This window comes from Emys orbicularis, chromosome 10, assembly GCF_028017835.1.
Source record: "Emys orbicularis isolate rEmyOrb1 chromosome 10, rEmyOrb1.hap1, whole genome shotgun sequence".
Classification (NCBI taxonomy): Eukaryota; Metazoa; Chordata; order Testudines; family Emydidae; genus Emys; species Emys orbicularis.
The window spans coordinates 30,693,389-30,715,843 of NC_088692.1; the positions used below are offsets into that span (position 1 = coordinate 30,693,389).

The window sequence follows — 22,455 nt, forward strand, 5'->3', positions numbered from 1 at the left end:
CCATGGTGTGTGCGGTGCTATTTGTACAGCTAAGTGGCTTCAAACAAACTTGGCCCTGGTGTAGTGGAGTTCACAGAGTGGAACTGACAGGCTGTATAGACAGCGACTGATGCACTAAGAAGAGCTACTACACCACTGGGACTGTTATGCAGGCACCTCCTGTTCACAAAGGCACAGCACCAGTGGAGAAGGGGCTGAATTGGAGCTCTGAGCAAGGCTCACCATTGTATCATCTTCAAACAGTTTCATGATATAGGCAGACGTTCTTATTGCTGCACAAGTCATGGATTCAGTGTGTTACCAGTGTGCTAAGGGAACCCAAACTCCTAGTATGCCGACCCAGAGAACAGTCAGGCCTGGTTTAACCCTGCACTAAAGCCAATCAAGGTGCACACAGGAGCTGAGCCAAGTATATCAGTACTTTTATAGTAACTTGCAGGGGCCAGTCTTTGAAGTTAGAAATATTTGGGCCTCGTTTTCAGCAACCCACAGTTCTCAGTGACATCAAATGGAGTTGTGGACAACCTGCCCTTTTGAAAGTCCTTTGTTTAAAAATATTATTTAAAAGGTCATTTAGTAAGACCCACACAAAACCAGAGCTTAGCATTCCATCCACTGAATTCCATATTACATTTAAATGCAAGACACACTTCTTCAGTATTGCCTTCTCTGATATAAAAACAGAGTGTAACATGGACAACAAAAACAAAACAAAAAAAACCCTAACACCATCAAAGAAACCCTACCAAAACACACCTCTGAATTAACACACAATTTGCACCTGGAGAGAGGAGGAGAAAACACCACAAGAAAGGCGTTCATCATCTTGCTTAATACACTACTGGAAGATTATTACTCCAATACCATGGTGATGAACATAGAATAAGAAGCTATACAGAAAAGAGTTTAATGATATCCGTGATGAGGCTGGGGCAGACATGCCAATGTTAGCTCCGTGTTCATTTCAAGCCCAGGCAGAAGGGAAGAGACTTTGAAAGGATAAGACTGCTAAGGGAAAAGAGTTGTTTTCAAGCGTTTAAAAAAAAATCAGAAGGCAAGAGAAGTTAGATATGGGAACCAGAAATAGAAGGCAACTAAGTACTTAGTCTTTTTTTTTTCCTAAATGAATTTTACAGTGTAAAGTGATTTACTGCAAGATACAAGCCTGAAAACTCTTCTCAGTTACTCATCACCACTCCAACAGCTTTACTCCTCTCTCCATTCCCCTGAGGCTCCTAACTAAGATCTTCTCCAACTTCTCCCATCAGCAAGACTGACATTTTTTCATGTCTCCTTCATTCCACCCACTAGTCCCTTCCCTGAGCTGTACTCATTAGCACATCCCCACTCTCCTACCCACAGACATAGTGCCTGCACCAGGCAACTTTAGAGAAAAAAATCCCACCCGTGCTACTGCTTGTTCAGTTGCACCAGTGGAGCCCTAGTACATGCAAGCCTCTGGTGTTCTATCAGAGAGCACAAGATATACCTGTCCAGCACCGCTGACAGAGTCTTGCCTTAGGGCTGCCAACTTGCAGCTGATGCAATGAGAATTTTCTTCTAAGCTACTCTAGAGTAGCCTTACTATGAAGTCTTCAGCATCTAATGGGCAGAAATCAAATCCCGGTTGGTTCAAGTGAGAATAGACCATTATTAACTTCTTTCACATCATACAGCAGTTTACCCCTATCCATTGTTACGAGTCTGGAACTACCAAAGGTTGTGGGACACACTGGATCAGCAGGTATCAGCACAGTTCAGGATTTAAGTGCATTGGGAAGGCTCCATAGGGTCCCACACAGGAGAAGTTAAGGAGAAAGGGTGATATAGGTCAGCATTCAGGGACATTAGCGGAGTTATGTGGGAGCCCAGGACAGGATTAATACAGGGGGCTGCAGGCCAGGTTGAGAAGCATCAGCAGAGCTGCGAGAGGGCTCACGACTGGAGCAGTGGGTAGTAAGTTTCCAGGCTTTATGGTTGCAAAGAAAAGCTGCTCGATGGGACCCACAGAAGTGCCGTCTTCCTGAGGCAGTGCCTGAGCTGCTGCTTAGCACCTAACTTTACCTAGCTGCTGCTCTCTGGGTAACTCACCTGAAGAAGAGCGCTGTGTGGCTCGAAAGCTTGTCTCTCTCACCAACAGAAGTTGGTCCAATAGAAGTTATTACCTCACCCACCTTGTCTCTCCAGTTTTACAGGGGCTGTTTAGAGCCCTGTGGCCAGCAGCGAAATTGTCCAGAGTCCAATCAATTCCCTACTGCTGCGCAAAGCTCAGAGCAGCAAGGAAGGCTGGCACTGGAGTTACACAGAGGAAGAGATTCCCTCCGCCCTGCCCCTCACCCAGGAAGAGGGGGCTGGAGCGGACATGATCCTCACGATAGGGGATGCGGCGGAATGGTCCTTCTCTCCAGCTGGGTGAGGCGGTGAGCAACAGCAAGCAGGGTCTAGGGCCAGCAGCCCAGTCTAGCCCCCGGGACAGCCCCCCGCCCTGGAGCGGCAATAGGGAGCTAGGGGGCGACTCCCCAGCGTTCACCCCGCTCTCCGGTGGGAGGGGCAGCTTATGGCACTGTCCCTGGCCCTGCCAGGAGAGCCCGGGGCGCCGCGGCGGACGGCTGGGATGCACCGCCTGCCAGGGTAGAAATAGCCAAGTACGGAGGGAACCGGAGCTCCGTCCCCACGGGATGCACCAGAGCCGGGGCTGGCCCGGGATAGCAAAGCAGAAAGGCGGGGGCGGAGGAGATGAGTCACCCGCATAGGGAGGGAAACTCTGAGGATGCGCCGGGGCTGGCCGGCGGGCTGCGGGGAAGCCGGGCCGGGTGCGTGGGAGGCGGAAAGCTGAGCTGCGGGGGAGCCGAGCCGGGTGTGTGGGAGGCGGGCTGCAGGGGAGCTGGCACGGGGGGAGGGGGGCGGCAGGGAGCTGGGGGTGCTGCAGGGGCTGGGAGCCGGCCCCACTCTGCGGCACTCACCCTCACACCGCGTCGCGGAACAGCCGGACCGGATCCATGGCGAAGGCAGCGACCCGGCCTTCTGCTGCCGCGGCTGTTCTCCCGGTCACCGGCATACAGCAGCCCTTCAATCGCCTCGCCGCCAGCGCCCCGCCCACTGTGCTGCATAGCCCCGCCCACTACACAGAGCCCCGCCTACTGTGCCAAACAGCCCCGCCCACTGCAGAGCCGGCCCACTTCATAGCCCCGCCCTCTGTGCCGCACAGCCCCGCCCACGACACAGAGCTACGCCCACTGTCCCTCACAGCTCCAGGTATAGTTAAGACTGCAGATTTATTATTATTTTCATCAAAAATAAGGCACAGTGACCCTGAGTGCAGCAGAAGTGGGGGTACTAGGTGTACCACGACTGCTCCCTGCTTTTTATTAAAAAATGCTCTCCTGCTGGCCCTGCAGAGGGGCACTGCCCCCTTCCTCCCACAAGAGCATCCTCCACGCCAGCCCCACAACTCTATTCCTGCCTGTTGAGGCTGGTGGGGTGAGTAGGGGCTGGTGAGCAAGCTCACCTTGCATCCACATCAAGCAGCAGGAGCTCCTGCAGCTCTGGTCATGAGGGTAGGGTAGGGTAGGGTAGAGGGAAGGCCATCCTGAGTAGCAGTGCAGTACTGCAGCCCTCCCCACCTGATCGTCATGCCAGGAGCAGGATGCTGGGCCCAGCCCCGTGGGAGAGGAGCTGTGCTGCAGGGTAAGTGCAGCACAGGCTTGCTCGCCAACTTTCACCCCCAGGAGCTGCCCTCCTCCCGGAGCTGGGGGGCAGGCTCGCTCTTCAGCTTCCCCCCACCATCTCCCGCCCCTCTGCATGGGGCTGACGCCTGACTTTTGTCCCCCTGTAACTAACCTGCAGCCCTAGTCATGGTATCACCTAGAGCACCATCAGCTACCCTGACCCCATTTGCACCACCCAGCCCCCCACCCTGCCTCAAGTTCTACCAAACAGCTGCGACCTACAGCCCCGCCTAACAGCTCCACTCCCTCCAGTATTATGTTTGGGCTACTGTGGCCCAATGCTGCATGTGCTAGTAAGGCTGAGGAGTGAATGTTCTGTAATTAACAACATGTATGACCACACACACAGGCCTAGTTCTTATTACAATTTATATACTGTATTCGCTGAGAAATAAATGTAACCCCCTTGGGGTTTAGAGAGCACAGCCCCATTCAAACATTGTCCTGAGGCAGAGGGAGTGCCGATTGCTCTAGGTCTAGGATGAGGAAGTGCAGGTTGTACCAGGGGAGTGGAGAGAGGGAGAGTGACCAGGTGTGAGTGTCTCGAGCTCCAGCCATAAGGACCTACAGGAAGCAGGCCCTCACAAAGGGAAGTAGTGGAGAACCAGCCCGAAGCCTGGGAGGTACAGAGCAGCCGACCAGCCATGCCCCAGGACAAGTAGAGCACTGTGCCAGGGAGAAATCACCAAGAAAGACAAACTGAAGCCGGACCCAATATCACTGTTGCCCAGAGCTGCATGGAGTTGTGAGTACTGGAGCTTGTGACCTTGCATTGGGAATAAGGAGGGAGGCTATAGTGAGAGGTTATCATAGAAGAAGACACTGGAGGGGTTTGTTGAGGAAAGTTGACTGGCGGCGACCACAACCAGGAGCACCCAGGACTCACTGCTGGATTGGAACTCTGCCAAGGATTCCTCAACTCTGAGTGTAGACGCATTGCTCGGTGTCTGCCCTTTCAGACTGTGGCACCACGGGGCCTTTCCCCAACAAACTCCTCTGGGAATACCCAGGGAAACAGGGAGCATCAAGGATGTATCCAGAGAGCAGCAGCAGCAGGGAAATTCTATAATCTGTCCTAGAAGTTTTTGGTTAGACTTTGTATTTCAGAATCCAGTGTAGAAGGAAGGTCCCTGTATTACAGAAAAGTAGCATTCTGTGGACAACCCCCTCCATATTGTCACACTAAGCCCTTTTCCATCCTCCTTTCACATGTGCTTAATGATGATCCAGAGAAAATCAGTCTTGTTTAAACATTAAACAGCCTCTTTAAATATTAAACTGCGAAGTTCACCTGGTTGTTAAAGCTGTATTTAAAGCAGGTTGGAAGCGAGTTTCCATTCTCCAGTATTGGGCTTCCATGCACCTGGTGTCACTCAATGGCGGAGCACTTTTCAGCACATCAACCAGCATCATGGGGCTCAGAAATGCCAGCTGACTCCAAGCATTTTTCAGGGACATTTAACTTGGGGATGAGAAATGGTTCTCAGCTAATAAACTTTCCAATTTTTAATCTAGCTTCATTTAACAAAAAGGCAGCAATCAGTTTCACTGGGCTTAGGGGTAAGCAAAAGCTTCCCCAACTAGGAATGTGCCTGACATGATTCATTCTGGGGGGATTTCTATAGAGAAATAAAATTATTATTATTATGCCCCTTTCTAGAAAAGCTCTCGTACTAGACTCTAAAACCCACTTACTGTGCTTCACAAACACTGATGATCTAGCTTCACAACACCCCAGTGAGGTAGGTCAGAATAATTATCCCCATTTTACAGATGTAGAAACTGAGGCACAAAGGGATGAAGTGAGTTATCTAAGGTAAAAGACAGAGTCAGTACCACAGCTGGGAAGAGAATCCAGATTTCGAGTCCCGACCAACCACTAACCCAAATTATCCCTCATACAACACCCTTACCAATCCCATCACAAAATATTGTATCAGTGATTCTTTACCGCACATATCTGCATCACTATTGATCCTTCAAGATTTTACCCTTGGTACCTGGCTGTGCAGCCTCTTTTGTAGCTGTTAAATATTTTTGCTCATATCTTTTTTGTTTTGTTCATTAGGAAAAACAAAACAAAAACAAATAAGCAGCAAGAACTGAATCTTCTGTCATGCTTAAGCAAAAATGCACAGCTCTAGTGAGGAAGAAACACCAAACCAGTGAGATTCAAACCCACACCCTTCCAGGCCAAACTCCAGCCATTTTCATTTTGTTTCAATGTGTGATTGCAAGTTTGTGGTTGCAGTGCACTGAATGCAATCTAGGATTATGTTTTAATAACTTTAATGGGACAGTATGGGCTCCCCTCTAGTGGATAACCCTTGTTATTTTTCACTAGTTTTAACTGCAGGTTGTAGTCCAATGCATTATAGGGCTTCCTCATCTTTATTGTAAATGCTCCTCCTTATTTCCATTAGAACATTTTGGGACCCCAGTTACATGGTCATAACAGCCACTGACACCAAGAGATCTTTTAGATACTACAGTGGTAAGTTTTACAGAGAATTCTACAATAGTGTCATACCAATTGCAACGGAAGGCAGAATTAGGCGCTTTATGGGAGTGCTAGAACAGGCCCTGTATAAATAAGATGCATTTCCAACTGGCTTCTGTGCATATGCTATTTGTTTCTTTTTGCCTTTCCCATTTTGTCTCCTGGTTACTGTGGGAAGATGTCAGTGTTTCCGCTCTGCTTTCTGCCTCTAACCTAATACCATATGCGTAACAGTAAGGCACGACAACAATTTTGTTATCCTAGCAAAAATCTACATCAATTCTGGCAGCATTATTCTCCTCAGATCTTAGCTTTCAACGTTTCTCTGAAAGGGTAGTGGCTAGTAACAAGGCTATTAATAGGAGACTGTCCTTAAAGCAATCTCAAAAGGGACATGACTTGTGCAATAAGATACTGTCAGAAAACAATGGGGTCAGGCTAAAAAATTGACTCTTTTGAAAAGCATGTAAAAGTCTTCCTGAAAGGGTCCTGACTGTGTGGGTACAGGAACCCGGGGGATTTATTTTCCCAAATAGATTGCTGAGAGTATAGAATCCTCTAGAGTGTTTAGAGGCTAAAATGTGAAGGCTCTTCTTGTAGAAAGTGGGTGGGCAGAGGGCTGTAGCTATAGTCTTACATTTTCATGGATATTGGGTAGAGGAAATGAATTGTACTGGATTAGTGTCTGTTTCCTTCCCTCTCCACTTATTTGGTTAGGTCATACAATGCTTTCAATGCAACACTTTGCTTTGCCGTGTTTTCTTTGCCCAGACCATCATGCAGTGTAATATATTTGTACAATTCTTATCTTCTTTCATTCTCATTAAAATGAAAGTCACCTTACCATGGGGAGAGCATCCCAGGTATTAGAGATTGAAAGGAACTAGTAGGTAATTTAGCCGAAAGTCCCCCATCTCTTACAGCATGCTGGTTGTTTACTTGGCTGCTGTCCTCTACCCCAGAGCTGGCTGCATTTTAGTGGTGAAGTGATTTTTGTATGTATATTGTTTGTAAAGTGCTTTAGGAACTTTTTGGACAAAAAGTCACATATAAATAAGTGTATACAGGTGTGATGGTGCACTCCATATTTTTATAAAAATATGTTTATAAGGTGTGGATATGATGTAACTGGAATATACTTTATGCAAAAGGTCTCTTGTAAGGTATCATTACAAAGCTTATAATCTACCGAGTCTGTTCATCCTATTTGTATGAATGTATCATTTTTGTATCTGAAACTAGGAATATGAAATATAACAGAGGTCCTATTGTAATTATGCAAAGTGTGGGCCATTAATGGTGGTTTAGAATCTTGGTGGCACCCATTGACAAGGACAATTGGCTGTAGATGGTTTATTTACCTGCAATCCTTCTTGTGGACATGGGGGCCAGACTGTGGGTAATGAAGAATGAGGTCTTACAGTGACATGTGACCATGTCACCTGATACTGGAATCCATCTTAAATCTGGTGCTTTTCCATTTAGAAGGAGGGGTGGGAACCCAGAGAGACAAAGGATTCCTGCCTTGGGCCAAAGCTTATAAAAAGGAGTGGAACAGAACAAAGGTGGCCAGTCATGAGAAATCCCCTAGTTACCACCTGAGCTGGAACAAGGACTGTACCAGGGGAAAGGATTGGGCCCAGACTAGGAAGGAGTCTTGTCTGTGAAAGAAGCTTATTAGAACATCAGAGGGTGAGATTTACCTGTATTCAGTTTCTTAAATGTATTAGGCTTAGACTTGTGTGTTTTGTTCTATTTTGCTTGGTAACTTACTTTGTTCTGTGTGTTATTACTTGAAATCACTTAAATCCTACTTTTATACTTAATAAAATCACTTTTGTTTATTAATGAATCCAGAGTAAGTAATTAATACCTGGGGGAGCAAACAGCTGTGCATATCTCTCATCAGTGTTATAGAGGGCAGACAATTCATGAGTTTACCATTTATAAGCTTTATACAGAGTAAAACGGATTTATTTGGGGTTTGGAGCCCATTGGGAGCTGGGTGTCTGGGTGCTGGAGATAGGAGTACCTGCTGAGTGATTTTCAGTTAAAGCCTGCGGCTTTGGGGATATGGTTCAGACCCTGGGTCTGTGTTGGAGCAGAGTAGCGTGTCTGGCTCAACAAGACAGGTTCTGGAGTCCCAAGCTGGCAAGGAAAATGGGCTCAGAGGTAGTTTCAGCACATCAGGTGACAGTCCCAAGGGGGTCTCTGTGACCAAACCTGTTAAAACAGGGTATTATTATTATGCACAGGCCTTCCTTTTACAATGTGTGGGACCTGGGTGGTTTTAAGTCCCAAAGAGGAAATTTGAAGCTATGCTTAAAAGTTCCTGGGTAAAAGGCTAGAACATGCCCATTTGTAATGTGATATCTCAGTTCAACTTGTTATTAGTTGCCAATATCTGTAATACAGAAGGGAAAAACTGAGGCTAAGAAGCAGCTGGCCCAAGCAGGTTAAATTCATCCCAGAGACTCAAACCGACCAACTCCAAACCTCACCAGCTCAGAAATCAAACACCCTCTAAGCAGTGTTTTCATTTTATTTGCCAGACTGTGCTTTCATATCAGATCTCTACCATTTTCATTACTAACCCCATAAAACCTCGAACCATGTGGGTCTAGTTTCCAAATGTTACACCACACCTTTACTGAAACATGTTCCATGGTGTCCTTTCTGTGCTCAGCACAGCTTACGGGTACCACATTATTGACATTGTTGGCTACCTCCAGGCTTCTTCTTTCCACTTCAAGCATTGCAGCTGGGATAAGCTTTACAAAAAACACATGATATGTATCCAAGACAGCTATAGACACTACAGAGTATGTTGGTTTCACTATAGTCCACTAAACATCTGAAGAAGTGGTTTTTTACCCACGAAAGCTTATGCCCAAATAAAGCTGTCTTTAAGGTGCCACCGGACTCCTTGTTGTTTTTAAGTTTACTTTGGTTTTTCACATATGAAATCCCAAAAGAAATCCTTTCAGGACCCATGTGTCCTTCTCTGGTTAGTCCATGCTCCTCTTTCTGTATAGAATGCCAGCTCTAAAGGCTGCCTGCCTGTGGGGTCCATGCATTCACATCCCATCAGCGATAACTTTACTGTTGTCTATAAAGCTGCAGAACCAAGAGAGAACAGCCTTGTATAATAATTCAGAGGTAGCCATGCGGGTGGGTTTGCTGCTTAAGCCTTAGGTGGCAAGTCAGAAGAATCAGTGTCTCAGCAGAAAACTCATGGATTTTCTGCTCTGCCTGGAAACTGAACTATCCATTCTGCATCCTGTCTGTCTCCCAGCAGAGCATCTGTGTTATGAATATACACGATTATGCATAGGAGTGCATCTCAGGAGATTTATGTAGTCTTCTCAGGCAGTTCCTTGGTTGGGCTCGAGGGCTGTGGCTCATCAGTCTTGCTATGGGTCGGAGGAGGGGGCCATGTGGTTTTCTGATGAAGATGGCTGGAAACAGAAATCAGATTTTACAAAGGTGTGGGAGAAGAACACATATGGCAACTTAGTATAAAAACAGGATTCTGTGTTAAAGAAAGGGATGGTTTATGAAAAATATAAAGGTCACATGTTCTGCAGGACTATTTAATTGCCCTGTAAAATTTGCCAGTGCATCTGTTTTGCACGCACTCAACAGAGGTGCTTGGAGATTTTTAGGATGCAGTTGAGATGGCCAGCTAAAGCTTTAGCCTGAGACAATGAAGCATACATTATTAAGGTCTCAAAAATAAGGCCCTAATTCAGAAAAGCACGTACGCATATGTTTAACTTTAAAGCATGAGAGTATTCCCACTGAAGGGTGTAAGTGATCTGTAGAATTGGTACCTAAATACAACCCATGCTGATTGTACTCTGCTGAGTGATAGCTGGAGTGCATCAGAATTAAATGTGTGTGTTTATATATGTAGTTCTTGGAGCAAGTAATATTCACACCCTCAGCAGGGCTCTATTCATATTGAAGAACCATACAGTCGCCTAGGAAGATGTCGATCAGACAAGTCTTGGAGCCAGAAAACCCTACCTGCCCTGAAGAAAGGCAGGCTATAATACACACAACAGGAACTGGCACTAGAATTTGCCCTGCTCCCTGCTTTAACTCCCTTGCAGGACGAATGGCTTGCCTCGGAAGGAACTCATTTCCCTGACATCAGCATTCTCTGAAGGCTGGGTCTCTCTAGTACGGAAGAAGGAATATGGCCCCTCTCACCTCTGCTATCTCTGTGTTTTCTTTATTGCCACATCTGTGCCAGTCCATGGACCCCCTGATGTCTACCTATCCCTGTTCTAGTGCATGGGTTCTCTGCTTGTACTTTCAACAGCCAGTCCTATACCAGCACCCCTTGCCTAGTGACTTGGCATTGCGATGCTGCCCACTGGCTCCCTAGAACATAACTTTTATATGGAATATACTTAAGACATGTGATATAAAATCCAGGAGCTGACTACTGCACAGGCTGTAATGGATTGTAATTAAGCTGATCTAGTGTTTCAGACTGAACGAGATCAGGAGACGAGATTTGGATGAAGCAGATCTACGTTTCAGAGTGTGAATGAGTGAGCCTGTTACGTTCTATTTCAGGAAGGTGTACGAGGTGTTGCCGCTTGTCTGGATGAAAACGATAAAGGGATACAAAATGAGCAATGTTCAATTTTAGCCATGTTTTCAAAAGAAGCTTTTTAATCTTTTTAACCAGAAAGATCTCAACAATCTACCACAACTGTACATGGACAGTGTTCTTCTGAAGGCTGAGATGTTTGCAAATACCTCCACCAGAACTAAGCAGAAATTAGAGGCCCAAGCAGACCTGACACTTACTCCTTGTAGTTTAGGTTTCCCTCCCCAGTCAGGCACTCGTCCCAGTTGTATGGCAATACTGCAGACACAGGAACACAGCCACCAGTTAACAAAGGGTCAGAAAACATCATTATTTGTTCCTTAACAGCAATGTACAATGCAACCAGCACTGGGAGCATAGTACCTGCATAAAGGATCTACCTACCCTGCTCACTGGAAATGTTTAGGGACCATCGGCTAAGTTCAGAATTGCTAGGCAAGACAGTTAACTTAAACTCCCACACGCTGAGTTAGAATCCCTTAGCCTGATTTACACCCACTTACCCAGAAGCAGGGGGTCTAAGCTGATAGACCTTCATGCCAAGGACACCTTGCACCTTTCTGTTAGCTGCTTTTCCTGCTAAACTCCTTTTTCCTGGTCCCTCGGTAGGAGTTACACCAATCTGAAGTGCCCTAGACTCCCTCCCCTCCAACTCCGTAGATCAAATTCAGAGATGATCCATACGGAGAGTGAGGTGTAAATTAATTGACCATCAGTAAGCAGGTGTGAATCTAAGTAAGTTTAAGGGAATCTAAACTGATTTGACAGGTAAGGGGTGAAAGTGTAAGTTATACCAACAATAAGTGCCCTGCATCTAGACTTTCTTAGCTTCAGACTCCCCTCTGAATTTGGGCCTCTACAGCTGCCTCATCACTGAGAAGAATTATACAAAATTTACCATCCTTTGTGGTGTTAGCGAGGATGGGCTCCAACAATTCTTTAGCTTCTGATATCAACAGGTCCAGGAGATCTGGAGACGGAAGAGACGCATCCGAGATTGCTTCTGTTTTATCCTCCTCTGTCCGACTGTTGACTCTTAAAAATAAAAGCAGATGTGTCAATCTTACCAGAATTAAAATGAGCAGCACAGCAAAAGGACTGACTAGCAACTCATGAGAGAACCCCCCCAGTAAATTACAACGTACTGTGTATTTCATCTCATGCTGCCAGCAACACCGGAGTTTCTCTCTTTTAGATGTATTGGTGTCGTGGTGATGTAATTAGTTAATGCAAGGACACTGTCAAAGAGTTTCAAACAATATTCTCAGTGCATTGGAAATCACCACCTTGGAAACACAAGAACAGCCATACTGGGTCAGATCAACTGTCCATCTAGCTCAGTATTCTGGCTTCCAACAGTGGCCAATGCCAGAAGCTTCACAGGGAATGAACTGAAAGGGGCAATTATCGAGAGTTCCACCCCTGTCATAGAATCATAGAATATCAGGGTTGGAAGGGACCTCAGGAGGTCATCTAGTCCAACCCCCTGCTCAAAGCAGGACCAATTCCCAACTAAATCATCCCAGCCAGGGCTTTGTCAAGCCTGACCTTAAAAACCTCTAAGGAAGGAGATTCCACCACCTCCCTAGGTAATCTATTCCAGTGCTTCACCACCCTCCTAGTGAAAAAGTTTTTCCTAATATCCAACCTAAACTTCCCCAACTGCAACTTGAGACCATTACTCCTTGTTCTGTCATCAGGAACCACTGAGAACAGTCTAGATCCATCCTCTTTGGAACCCCCTTTCAGGTAGTTGAAAGCAGCTATCAAATCCCCCCTCATTCTTCTCTTCTGCAGACTAAACAATCCCAGTTCCCTCAGCCTCTCCTCATAAGTCATGTGCTCCAGCCCCCTAATCATCCAGTCCTAGCTTCTAGCAGTGAGAGGTCCTCCATGAACTTATTCATTGCTTTTTTGAACCTCGTTATACTTCACAACATCCCCTGGCAATGAGTTCCACAGGCTGACTGTGCATTGTGTGAAGAAGTACTTCCTTATGTTTGTTTTAAGCTTGCTGCCTATTAATTTCATTGGGTGACCCTTGTTCTTGTGTTATGTGAAGAGGTAAATAACACTTCCCTATTCACTTTCTCCATGCCATCCATGATTTTATAGGCTTGTATCATATCCTCCCTCAATCGTCTCTAATTTAAGCTGAACAGTCCCAGTCTTTTAAATTTCTCCTCATATGGAAGCTGTTCCATACCCCTAATCATTTTGTTGCCCTTCTCAGCACCTTTTCCAATTCTAATCCATCTTTTTTGAGATGGGACGTCCAGAACTCCACACAGTATTCAAGGTATTACTCCTGGGGGGATTCTGCATGACTGCATGCCTGCAGAAAATGCCCCCCTCCCCCTGTAGATTTCCTATGTATCCCTGCAGAAAACGTCAGGGAAGCAAAGGGAAGCCACATGGAAGGGAGGGAGAGCGGGGGAGGGGGCGATCAGGGGCACACAGGGTTACATGCTGCTGCTGCCCCCCCTCATTCTGCAAGAGCAGAGCTGCCCAACTGAAGGAGGCTCTCTCTGCTCTGCTGACTCTGCAGCTGAACGCCGCCTCCTGGGTCCTAGTGCCAATCACGCTCCCCTTCTGTGTGTGGGGAGCTTTCCTGTTTTCTACTCTGTGCAACAGTGAGTGCTCAGTAAGGGAGGTGGGGGAAATGAGGGAAGATGCAGTGGGGAAAGAAGGACGGGTGGAATAGGGCAGGGGGAGGAGAATGTGGGAGTGAGGGGAGGGGGATGGAGAAGAAAAGGGGATAGGGGAATCGCGGGGGGAAGCGGGATCCCGGCATGCGGCTTCCCCTCGGCAGCAGCTGGGGTTCCCCTGTTAAGCAGGTCCATCAAACCCTCACCCTGACAAGCCCTACCTCCCTACACCGGGACCCCTCCGATGAGCACCCCCCACCCAGACCCCCACCCCACTGTTCCCCAACCAGCTGCACCTGGACCCCCACCCCATCAAGCCCCACTCCCCCAGCACCCAGACCCCCCCACGAAGCCCCCCACAGGCACCCCCGCGCCCCAACCACCTTCACCATCCCCTGCAGAGTTCCATTGCCCCTGCATCCGGAACCCTCCAACAAGCCTCTCTGCATCCAGATCTCCCACTTAACCGCCCGCACCCAGACTGCCCCACACAGAAACCTCTCACACAAACCCCCCAGATCCTCCCACACTAAGCCCCTCTGCACTTGGATCCTGCTGGGCTGAGCCTGCTCACCCACACCTGGTGCATCTGGCGCAGAGGGGCAGGACCCTGGGGTGTTTCTGGGGCAGGCCCAGCTCTTGCACTGTGTCAGGGTCAGGTGCAGCCTCACTGCCAAGTCCCTGTACCGGGGGATGTGGGGGCTTCAGGGTGATCTCCCACCCCAATGCAGCCAGTGGCCAGTGCTCCCCATTGCCATGCTGGAGCCACATTTATTTATTGACAAATAAAATTTGCAGAATTTTGCAGAATTTTAAAATATTGTGTGCAGAATTTTAAATTTTTTGGCGCAGAATTCCCTGAGGAGTAAAGGTGTGGCTGTGCCAGGGGTTTATAAAGTGGCATTATGATATTCTCGTTTTTATTATCTATCCCTTTCCCAATGGTTCCTAACATTCTGTTAGCCTTTTGGGGTATGTCTACAGTACAATTAGACACCTGCGGCTGGCCTGTGCCAGCTGAGTGAGGCTCACGAGGCTCAGGCTAAGGGGCTGCTTAACTGCGGTGTGCACATTTGGGCTCAGGCTGCAGCCCAAGTTTGGGTCCCTCCCCCCTTCGCAGGGTCCTAGAGCCTGGCTTCAGCCCAAGCCCAGACATCTAGACCTCAATTAAACAGACCCTTAGACCGGGAGCCCGAGTCAGCTGGCATGGGCCAGCTGCGGGTTTTTAACTGCAGTGTAGACATAGCTTTTGACTGCTGCTGCACATTGAGCAAACGTTTTCAGAGAACTAGCCACAATGACTCCAAGATCTCTTTCCTGAATGGTAACAGGTAATTTAGAGCCCATCATTTTGTATGTATAGCTGGCTTGGAATTATTAGAAATTGAAATCTACCATCCCCCTGTCACACATAAATACTGGTGTATTATTATAAGGTTGCTCATTAACCCTGGAATGCTGATTGCTTTTAAACAATAAAAAATCAGATTTCGGATTCATTTGTTTTGGAAATCAATGCAAAGAATGATATGGGTTTTTCCAACAGATATTAAAAAAGATATGTTCAATTTGTAGGGTAGGGCTACAAACCTTAACAATGTCCCTGTAACCTTTTCAGAGTTAGAGATACACCTCAGTTCATTTGCCAGCATCTCATCAACAAAGATGAATAACAGACAGCATAACTCCCAATTTCAGTAACAGATGATAAAAACGGAGATGGGCCCAAAACCAAACATCGGCTAATCTTAGGCAAGTTTTGCAGAGCCAGGATCTGCAACTCAGACTTAATCTGCTCAAGGCCTCTGAAAATTAGGCCACTTATTTAGGTACCTAAGCCTAGGCAATCAAGCTTTGGCCTAAATAACTTAACCAAGGTCACTCAGAAAGAGTTTGGAACAGAACCCAGATCTCCTGAGTTCCAGGCTGGTATTTTAGCCACAAGACCATCCTATCCCATCTGTTTCATTCACCAAGTGACTGTATTTATTCAATACCTTTGTTACCTAGATGAGGAGCAACAGCAGCAACTGACACCCTGATACCTTTGTTAGTAGATGAGGAGTAACAGCAGCAACTGACACCCTGTAAACAAGGGGCGGGCAAACTTTTTGGCCTGAGGGCCGCATCGGGTTTCAGAAATTGTATGGAGGGCCAGCTAGGGGAGGCTGTGCCTCCCCAAACAGGCAGGCATGGCCCGGCCCCCGCCCCCTATCCGATCCCCCCTGCTTCTCACCCCTGACAGCCCCCAGGGACTCCTGCCCCATCCAACCCCCACTGTTCCCTGACCGCTCCCAACTGCCCCCCGCCACCCCATCCAACCCCCCGCCTTCCTGACTGTCCCCCCCCGGGATCCCTGCCCCATCCAACCACCCCTTCTCCCTGTCCCCTGACCGCCCCCGGAACCTCCACCCCTGATTGCCCCCAGCTGCCCCATCCAACCCCTCCTCTCATTCCTGACTGCCCCCCAAACCGCTGCCCCATCCACTCCCCCGCTCCCTGACCGCCCCCCGCTGCCCCATCCAACCCCCCCTCCTTCCTGACTGCCCCCCCCCCCGGGACCTCTGCCCCATCCAACCACCCCTTCTCCCTGACCGCCCCTGGAACCCCTGCCCCCATTCAACCCCCCTGTTCCCTGCCCTCTGACCGCCCCGACCCCTATCCACACCCCCAGCCCCTGACCACCCCCCGAACTCCCTTACCCTCTATCCAATCCCCCTCCCCCGCTCCCTGCCCCCTTACCGCGCCACCCAGAGCACCTGGACAGGCAGCCGTGCCGTCCGGCTGGAGCCAGTCATGCACCACGCAGCACAGAGCACCGGGTCAGGCTGGGCTCTGCAGCTGCGCTGCACCAGGAGCTCGTCGCTCAACCGCCCAGAGCATAGTGCCGGTGGCGCAGTGAGCTGAGGCTGTGGGAGAGGGGGAACAGCAGGGAAGGGGCCAGGGCGAGCCTCCCGGGCCAGGGAGAACAGGCCAGATGTGGCCCGCGGGCCATAGTTTGCCCACCTCTGCTGTTAACACATCAGTCAGACAAAGGTCAAAACAAGGTCATTTTATGCACACATTCACAATTCTCAGAAGCCTTTCCCCACCTTGTCTCATCTGGTAACTGGCTGGGCGTGCTCAGGACTCTGTGAACATTCTGTGGGGGGAAAAAGAAGATCTCAAACTTACAGGATTGACAAATTCAAGAGAACAAACCCCATGCGTTTTTGCTGGGGCTCAGATTTAGTATGACAGTAATCAGCTTCTCTTTATACACTGCCCTTGAAGCTAATATCTCAAGGCCTTTTGCAACAGAAGCAAAACTCGTACCCTATGCAAATATACAGACATAATGTAAATTAATACAGACACTAAAATGTATCAGATGCAAGGTTAAAAAACCCACTCTTAAAGAATAGTTTTTCAGGCTGTACTTCAGAATGCCTGCTATCCCCATTATTCACACTCTGTGCCTTGGTCCTGCTCTTGAATGAATGCCCACTCATGGTTGGAGCTGCTAATGTGCACAGAAAGAGAATTCCCAAACAGCAGTAAGTAATATATATGAGGAAGACATTCTGGTAGGGTTACCATATTTAAAAAATAAAAAAAGAGGACACTCCACGGGGCCCTGGCCCCGCCCAACTCCGCCCCTTCCCCGCCCCAACTCCGCCCCTTCCCCAAAGTCCCCGCCCTAACTCCGCCCCCTCCCCTGAGCGCCCTGCATTCCCCCTCCTCCCTCCCAGCCACGCGAAAAGGGCTGCCCGAGCGCTACCGGCTTCACGGTTTGCCGGGCAGCCCCCAGACCCTGCGCCCCCAGCCGGCGCTTCCCCAGCACAGCTGGAGCCCGGGAGGGGAAGCGCCCAGCCGGGGGCGCAGGGTCTGGAGGCTGCCCGGCAAACCGTGAAGCCGGTAGCGCTCGGGCTTCGGGCAGCCCCCATGTCTCCGGACCCTGCACCCCCGGCCGGGCACTTCCCCTCCCGGGCTCCGGCGGCTGCTGTGCTCCCTGAACTCCTGGGATCTGTAAGCGCCGAGCTGCCCGAGCGCTATCGGCTTCGGGCAGCCCCCATGCCTCTGGACCCTGCGCCCCCGGAGCCCGGGAGGGGAAGTGCCCGGCCGGGGGGTGCAGGGTCCAGAGGCATGGGGGCTGCCCGAAGCCGGTAGCGCTCGGGCAGCTCGGCTCTTACAGAGCCCAGGAGTCAGGGAGCACAGCAGCCCCCGGTGCCCGCTCTAAGGTAAGCCAGGGAGTATTTTTCCCAGACATGTTCGGCTTTTTGGAAATTCCCCCCGGACGGGGGTTTGATTACCAAAAAGCCGGACATGTCCGGGAAAAAACGGACGTATGGTAACCCTACATTCTGGGCTGCTGGTATGTCCCTCCAAGTTCAGTGATGCTTGGAGTCACAGGTGGGGACGGAATGGACTAGAAACTCCTGCTGAGGCCAATAGGGAGGCTTCTGCATGTTCTGATCTGGACAAGCATTTTGCTGGGCCAGTGACACGCGGGGGCTGCTCAGCCCCTCAGCGTCAGGGGACAGCCTGACTTAGTGAGAGACAAAGAAACTAGTTCAGTTTCAGTTTTGAGCTTTGGGAGCTGAGCAAGAAGAGAACAGCTCAGGGAGCCTGATTCACGAGAGCCAGACAAGAATTCCGCAGGACTCCAGACCATGGAGCCAGGAGAGGGGCAAAGACACTGTAAGAGAATCCTTTGTTGTGTTTAAGCCAGCCAGCATTCACAGCACTGCAGCACCTGTCGCTAGACTTATCCCCGGCATCTCATATTCCTGGGAAGGTGCCAGGGAGGACACTGGACAATTTGTTGATTTATTAGTACTTATTAGTTAACCCTAAGCCTTTGCTTTCCCGATCCTATATTCCTGCTCCCAGTAAAGTCCCCCTTTGTTATGCAGTTATTGTTGGGAGCATCATTTCTTTGCTGGACTTTGTGCTCATGTACTTTGTGTCTTGTGTCTCAGGTTTTATGCTCCTTGCCAGCAGTGGTAACATTATTCAGTTTTCCCAAGTGACAGTACACCTCATATCTCAGGCACCGCAAAGAGTCACCTTGGCTGAAGGCACCAGACATCACAAAAAAGAAGCCAGGGCCCAACCTTCAAGAAGAGGGATAAGTCACTCCAAGCAGCAAGGAAGAGGCAGAGGCAAATCAGTACTTATATACTCCAATATCTAGCATCAATGTCTATATAAGCCACTATCTACTGCTGTAGCTCTATAGTTCTGTAGCCCTACAGAAATCTAATTTCCTCCTTGTCCAGCACAATTGATATAGAATCTGTTCTTCCTTTCTTTTTACTGTTTCCTCAAATGGAATGATTCCCATTGACTTCAATGGACTTTGGTCAGGCCCGTAGCAGGTATGCTGAGTCAAAGACAGCTCCCCCAGGGCTGGCCAGTGTGCCAAGTACATCACATTGCCATTTCAATGTACATTTAGAATGTCAGATTGCTACATGCCATGACAGTGGAGGAAGAGCAAATGAAATGGAGAAAGACATTTTAGCCATGAGTCTAGAGCAGGCCTACAGAAAAGTGTTGGGAGAACAAAATTGATTTTCCAGTTGATATATGACATGTGGTGAGAAAAATGACTAGTCAGTTATCAGAAGGTAAGGTTAAAATAATACCTAACACATAGACTAGATTGTAAGTCACAGGCCAATGGCAAAATTCCAGAACCAGCACACAGCCCGAGTAGCTGGGCTGCTTCTTGTGGAAAACCACAGGAGCTGGAGAGGTAAGAATTCCCTCTTACTGGCATGTGGAACAGCACAAAGATACACCTACAGTCAGTGCTGCAGCATCCTTCACAACTTCCTTGTTTCTCCTCCATGGGGGACAACAGTGGGTAGATCCACCAGCCCTGTTCTTCCCCATGATGACATCACAGCATTGCTCTGTGGAGTGGATGCAGACAGCCTGCAAGAAAGAAACTCCATGGTGCTCAGGATGTGGACTTCCTGTGTGGGTTCCCCAGATCCTGTCCCCCTTTCCACAGCAGAACTGCATTGGTTCCACAGGGTCAGTGTTCACTACTGCAGGAAGGGAGAGATGATTTGGCCTCTAGTGTCTACTATACAAGGGCCTTCTGGATTGAGTCACACCTAGTTATTCTAGGACTTGGGTCTGCACAATGTAGCCTGCGTGTGTTTTTACAGCACCTAATATGATGGGCCCTGATTGAAGCCTTTGGGTGCTACTGTCAGATAAGAGGAGGTTACTTTCCTGTAACTGGAGGTTCTTCAGGATGTGTGGTCCCTATGTGTATTCCACGGAGGGTTCGCACATGCGCACCATGCGCCCGGAGTCAGAGAATTTGAAAGTAGTGTCCATTGGTCTGCGCATGCACCCTGGCTCGCCTCGTGGTTTCACTGAGTCTCCAGTTCCCTCTCCACAGCGAACCAAACAGATCCGTACAGAGGGGAAGGAGGGCGGGAAGTGGAATACAGCTAGGGACCACACATATTAAAGAACCTCCAGTTACAGATAAGCAACCACCTCTTCTTGGAGTGATGGTCCCTACTGTATTCCACTGAGGATGATTAACAAGCAGTACCTAAGCCAGAGGAGGGTGTAAGGATGAAGATGGAATGGTCATGCGGAGGATTGCTGCGCCAAAGGAGGCATCTGCCACCGAGTCCTGTACTAAGGCATAGTGCGTTGCAAAGGTGTGCACAGAACTCCACGTGGCTACTCTACATAGGTCCCACAGTGGCCTGTCCTGGAGGGAAGCCAGGATTGAAGCCCGGGCTCTCATGGAATGAGCCCACACCCCAGTGTGGGGAGGTAGATCAGACAGTTGGTAGCAAAGTGTAATGCAACCTGAAATTCACTTGGAGATTCTCTGGGTGGAGACTGCCTGCTTTCTGCTACTGGAACAAACAGTCTGGGGGACTTCCTGATGGGTCTTGTCCTCTGCAGGTAGAAGGCTAAGGCCCATCAGTTGTCTAGAGAGTGGAGTCATCATTCCTCTGTAGATGCGTGTGGCTTCAGAAAAAAAAAAGGTAAGGCTCTGTCTACACTAGCACTCTTGTCAATAAAACTTTTGTCGGTCAGGGGTGTGAAAAAACACCCCCAAACATAAATTTCACTGAGAAAAGCGCCAGTGTGACAGTGCTATGTCGGTGGGAGACACTCTCCTGCCGACATAGCTACTGCCACTCGATTGGGGGTGGTTTAATTATGCCAGCGGGAGAGCAGACATAGAGCGGCTACATGGGAGACCTTACAGCAGCGCAGATGCAGTGGTACAGCTGTGCCGCTGTAAGGTCTGTAGTGTAGACAAAGCCTAAGTAACTGGACTGATGTGAAAGTGGGAGATTACCTTTGGCGAGAATTTGGGATGCAGGTGCAGGGAGACTCTATCTTTATGGAAAATTGGGAAAGGGGGTCTGCCGTCATGGCTCCGAGTTCACCGACCCTTCTCGCAGAAGTGATAGCATCAAGGAAGGCAACTTTCATGGAGAGGGACATAGAGCAGGGGTGGGCAAACTTTTTGGCCCGAGGGCCACATCTGGGTATGGAAATTGTATGGCAGGCCATGAATACTAATGAAATTGGGGGTTGGGGTGCAGGAGGGGATGAGGGCTCCGGCTGGGGGTGCAGGCTCTGGGATGGGGCTGGGGATGAGGGGCTTGGGGTGCAGGATGGTGCTCCGGGCTGGGACCGAGGGGTTCAGAGGGTGGAGGGGGATCAGGGCTGGGGCAGGGGGTTGGGGTGTGGGAAGAGGTCATGGGTGCAGGCTCCAGGCGGTGCTTACCTCAAGCAGCTCCCAAAAGCAGTGACATGTCCCTCCTCTGGCAGAGGTGCGGCCAGGCGGCTCTGCGCACTGCCCTGTCCACAGGCACCACCCCTGCAGCTCCTGGAAGCCCCGTCGTCCCCCCTCCGGCTCCTATGCGGAGGCGCGGCTAGGCAGCTCTGCGCGATGCCCCATCCGCAGGTGCCGCCCCTGCAGCTCCCATTGGCCATGGTTCCCGGCCAATGGGAGCTGCAGGGCAATGCTTGGGGTGGGGGCAGCGTGTGGAGCCCCTGGGCTGCCCCTATGCATAGGAGCAGGAGGGGGGACATGCCACTGCTTCCAGGAACCGCGCGGAGCCATGGTACGCGCGGAGCGGGGCAAGCCCCCAACCCCGCTCACCAGCAGGAGCTCGAGGGCTGGATTAAAACATCTGACGGGCCAGACATGGCCCACGGGCTGCAGTTTGCCCACTCTTGATGTAGAGCATGATGCCAATGCTTCGAAGGGTGCTTTCGTTAGTACAGATAGAACTGGGGAGCGATGGGTTGGACGGGCGGGAAGGTTCTGATGAGGCCCTTCCAAAACCTCACAGCTAGCAGGTATGTAAAGACAGAGCGCCCTTCCTCAGGGGTGGGGGGGAATGTACTAAATCGCTGCTAGGTGGACTTTCAGAGTTGAGGGTGAGACACGATGCCTTCAAAGACAGGAGGTAGTCCAGGAGGAGGGGCATCCCCACTGATTCTGGTGAAATTCCCTTTTGTTGGGCCCAGGAGGCAAAGCATTTTCACTTGGCTCAGTAACAGTATCTAGTGGATTCTTTCCTGCTGCTGGAGAGGATGTCTTGCATAGCTGAGGAACAAGTCCATTCTAGAGCAGATGCCCATCCAAATACCACTCTATGAGGTGGAGCACCTGTGAATTGGGATGTTTGATCTCACCGTTGTACTGTGTCAGCAGACTGGGGAAGGTGGGGATGGAATTGGTGGACGGGTTGACATACGAAGGAGGCCGGGAAACCAGAATTGTCTGGGCCAGTAGGGGGTGATCAGAATGACAGTTGCTCTGTCTCGCCTGATCTTGTGGAGTACTCAAGGTAAGAGTGGTAGAGGAGGGAAGGCATACTGTAGTTGATTTGGTCTGACCAGGAGAGTATGAGAGCATCACCCTGAGAGTGGTGGCTGAGACATCCCATGGAGCAGTACTTGCTGCATTTG

General features: G+C 49.5%; 1 protein-coding gene across 1 annotated transcript in view; it reads right to left on the minus strand.

The window, feature by feature from the left end:
• Positions 1–9,580: 9,580 nt before the first annotated feature.
• The window catches only part of LOC135884291 (syntaxin-binding protein 4-like), a 139,273-nt gene continuing 126,398 nt past the window's right edge, over positions 9,581–22,455 (minus strand). Inside the window, exons 19-22 of the mRNA XM_065411575.1 lie at positions 16,593–16,642; positions 11,751–11,887; positions 11,053–11,110; positions 9,581–9,686 (exon numbers count right to left, since the gene is read on the minus strand). Coding sequence (XP_065267647.1) covers positions 9,581–9,686; positions 11,053–11,110; positions 11,751–11,887; positions 16,593–16,642 — 351 coding nt within the window. The remainder of the gene's footprint in view (positions 9,687–11,052; positions 11,111–11,750; positions 11,888–16,592; positions 16,643–22,455) is intronic.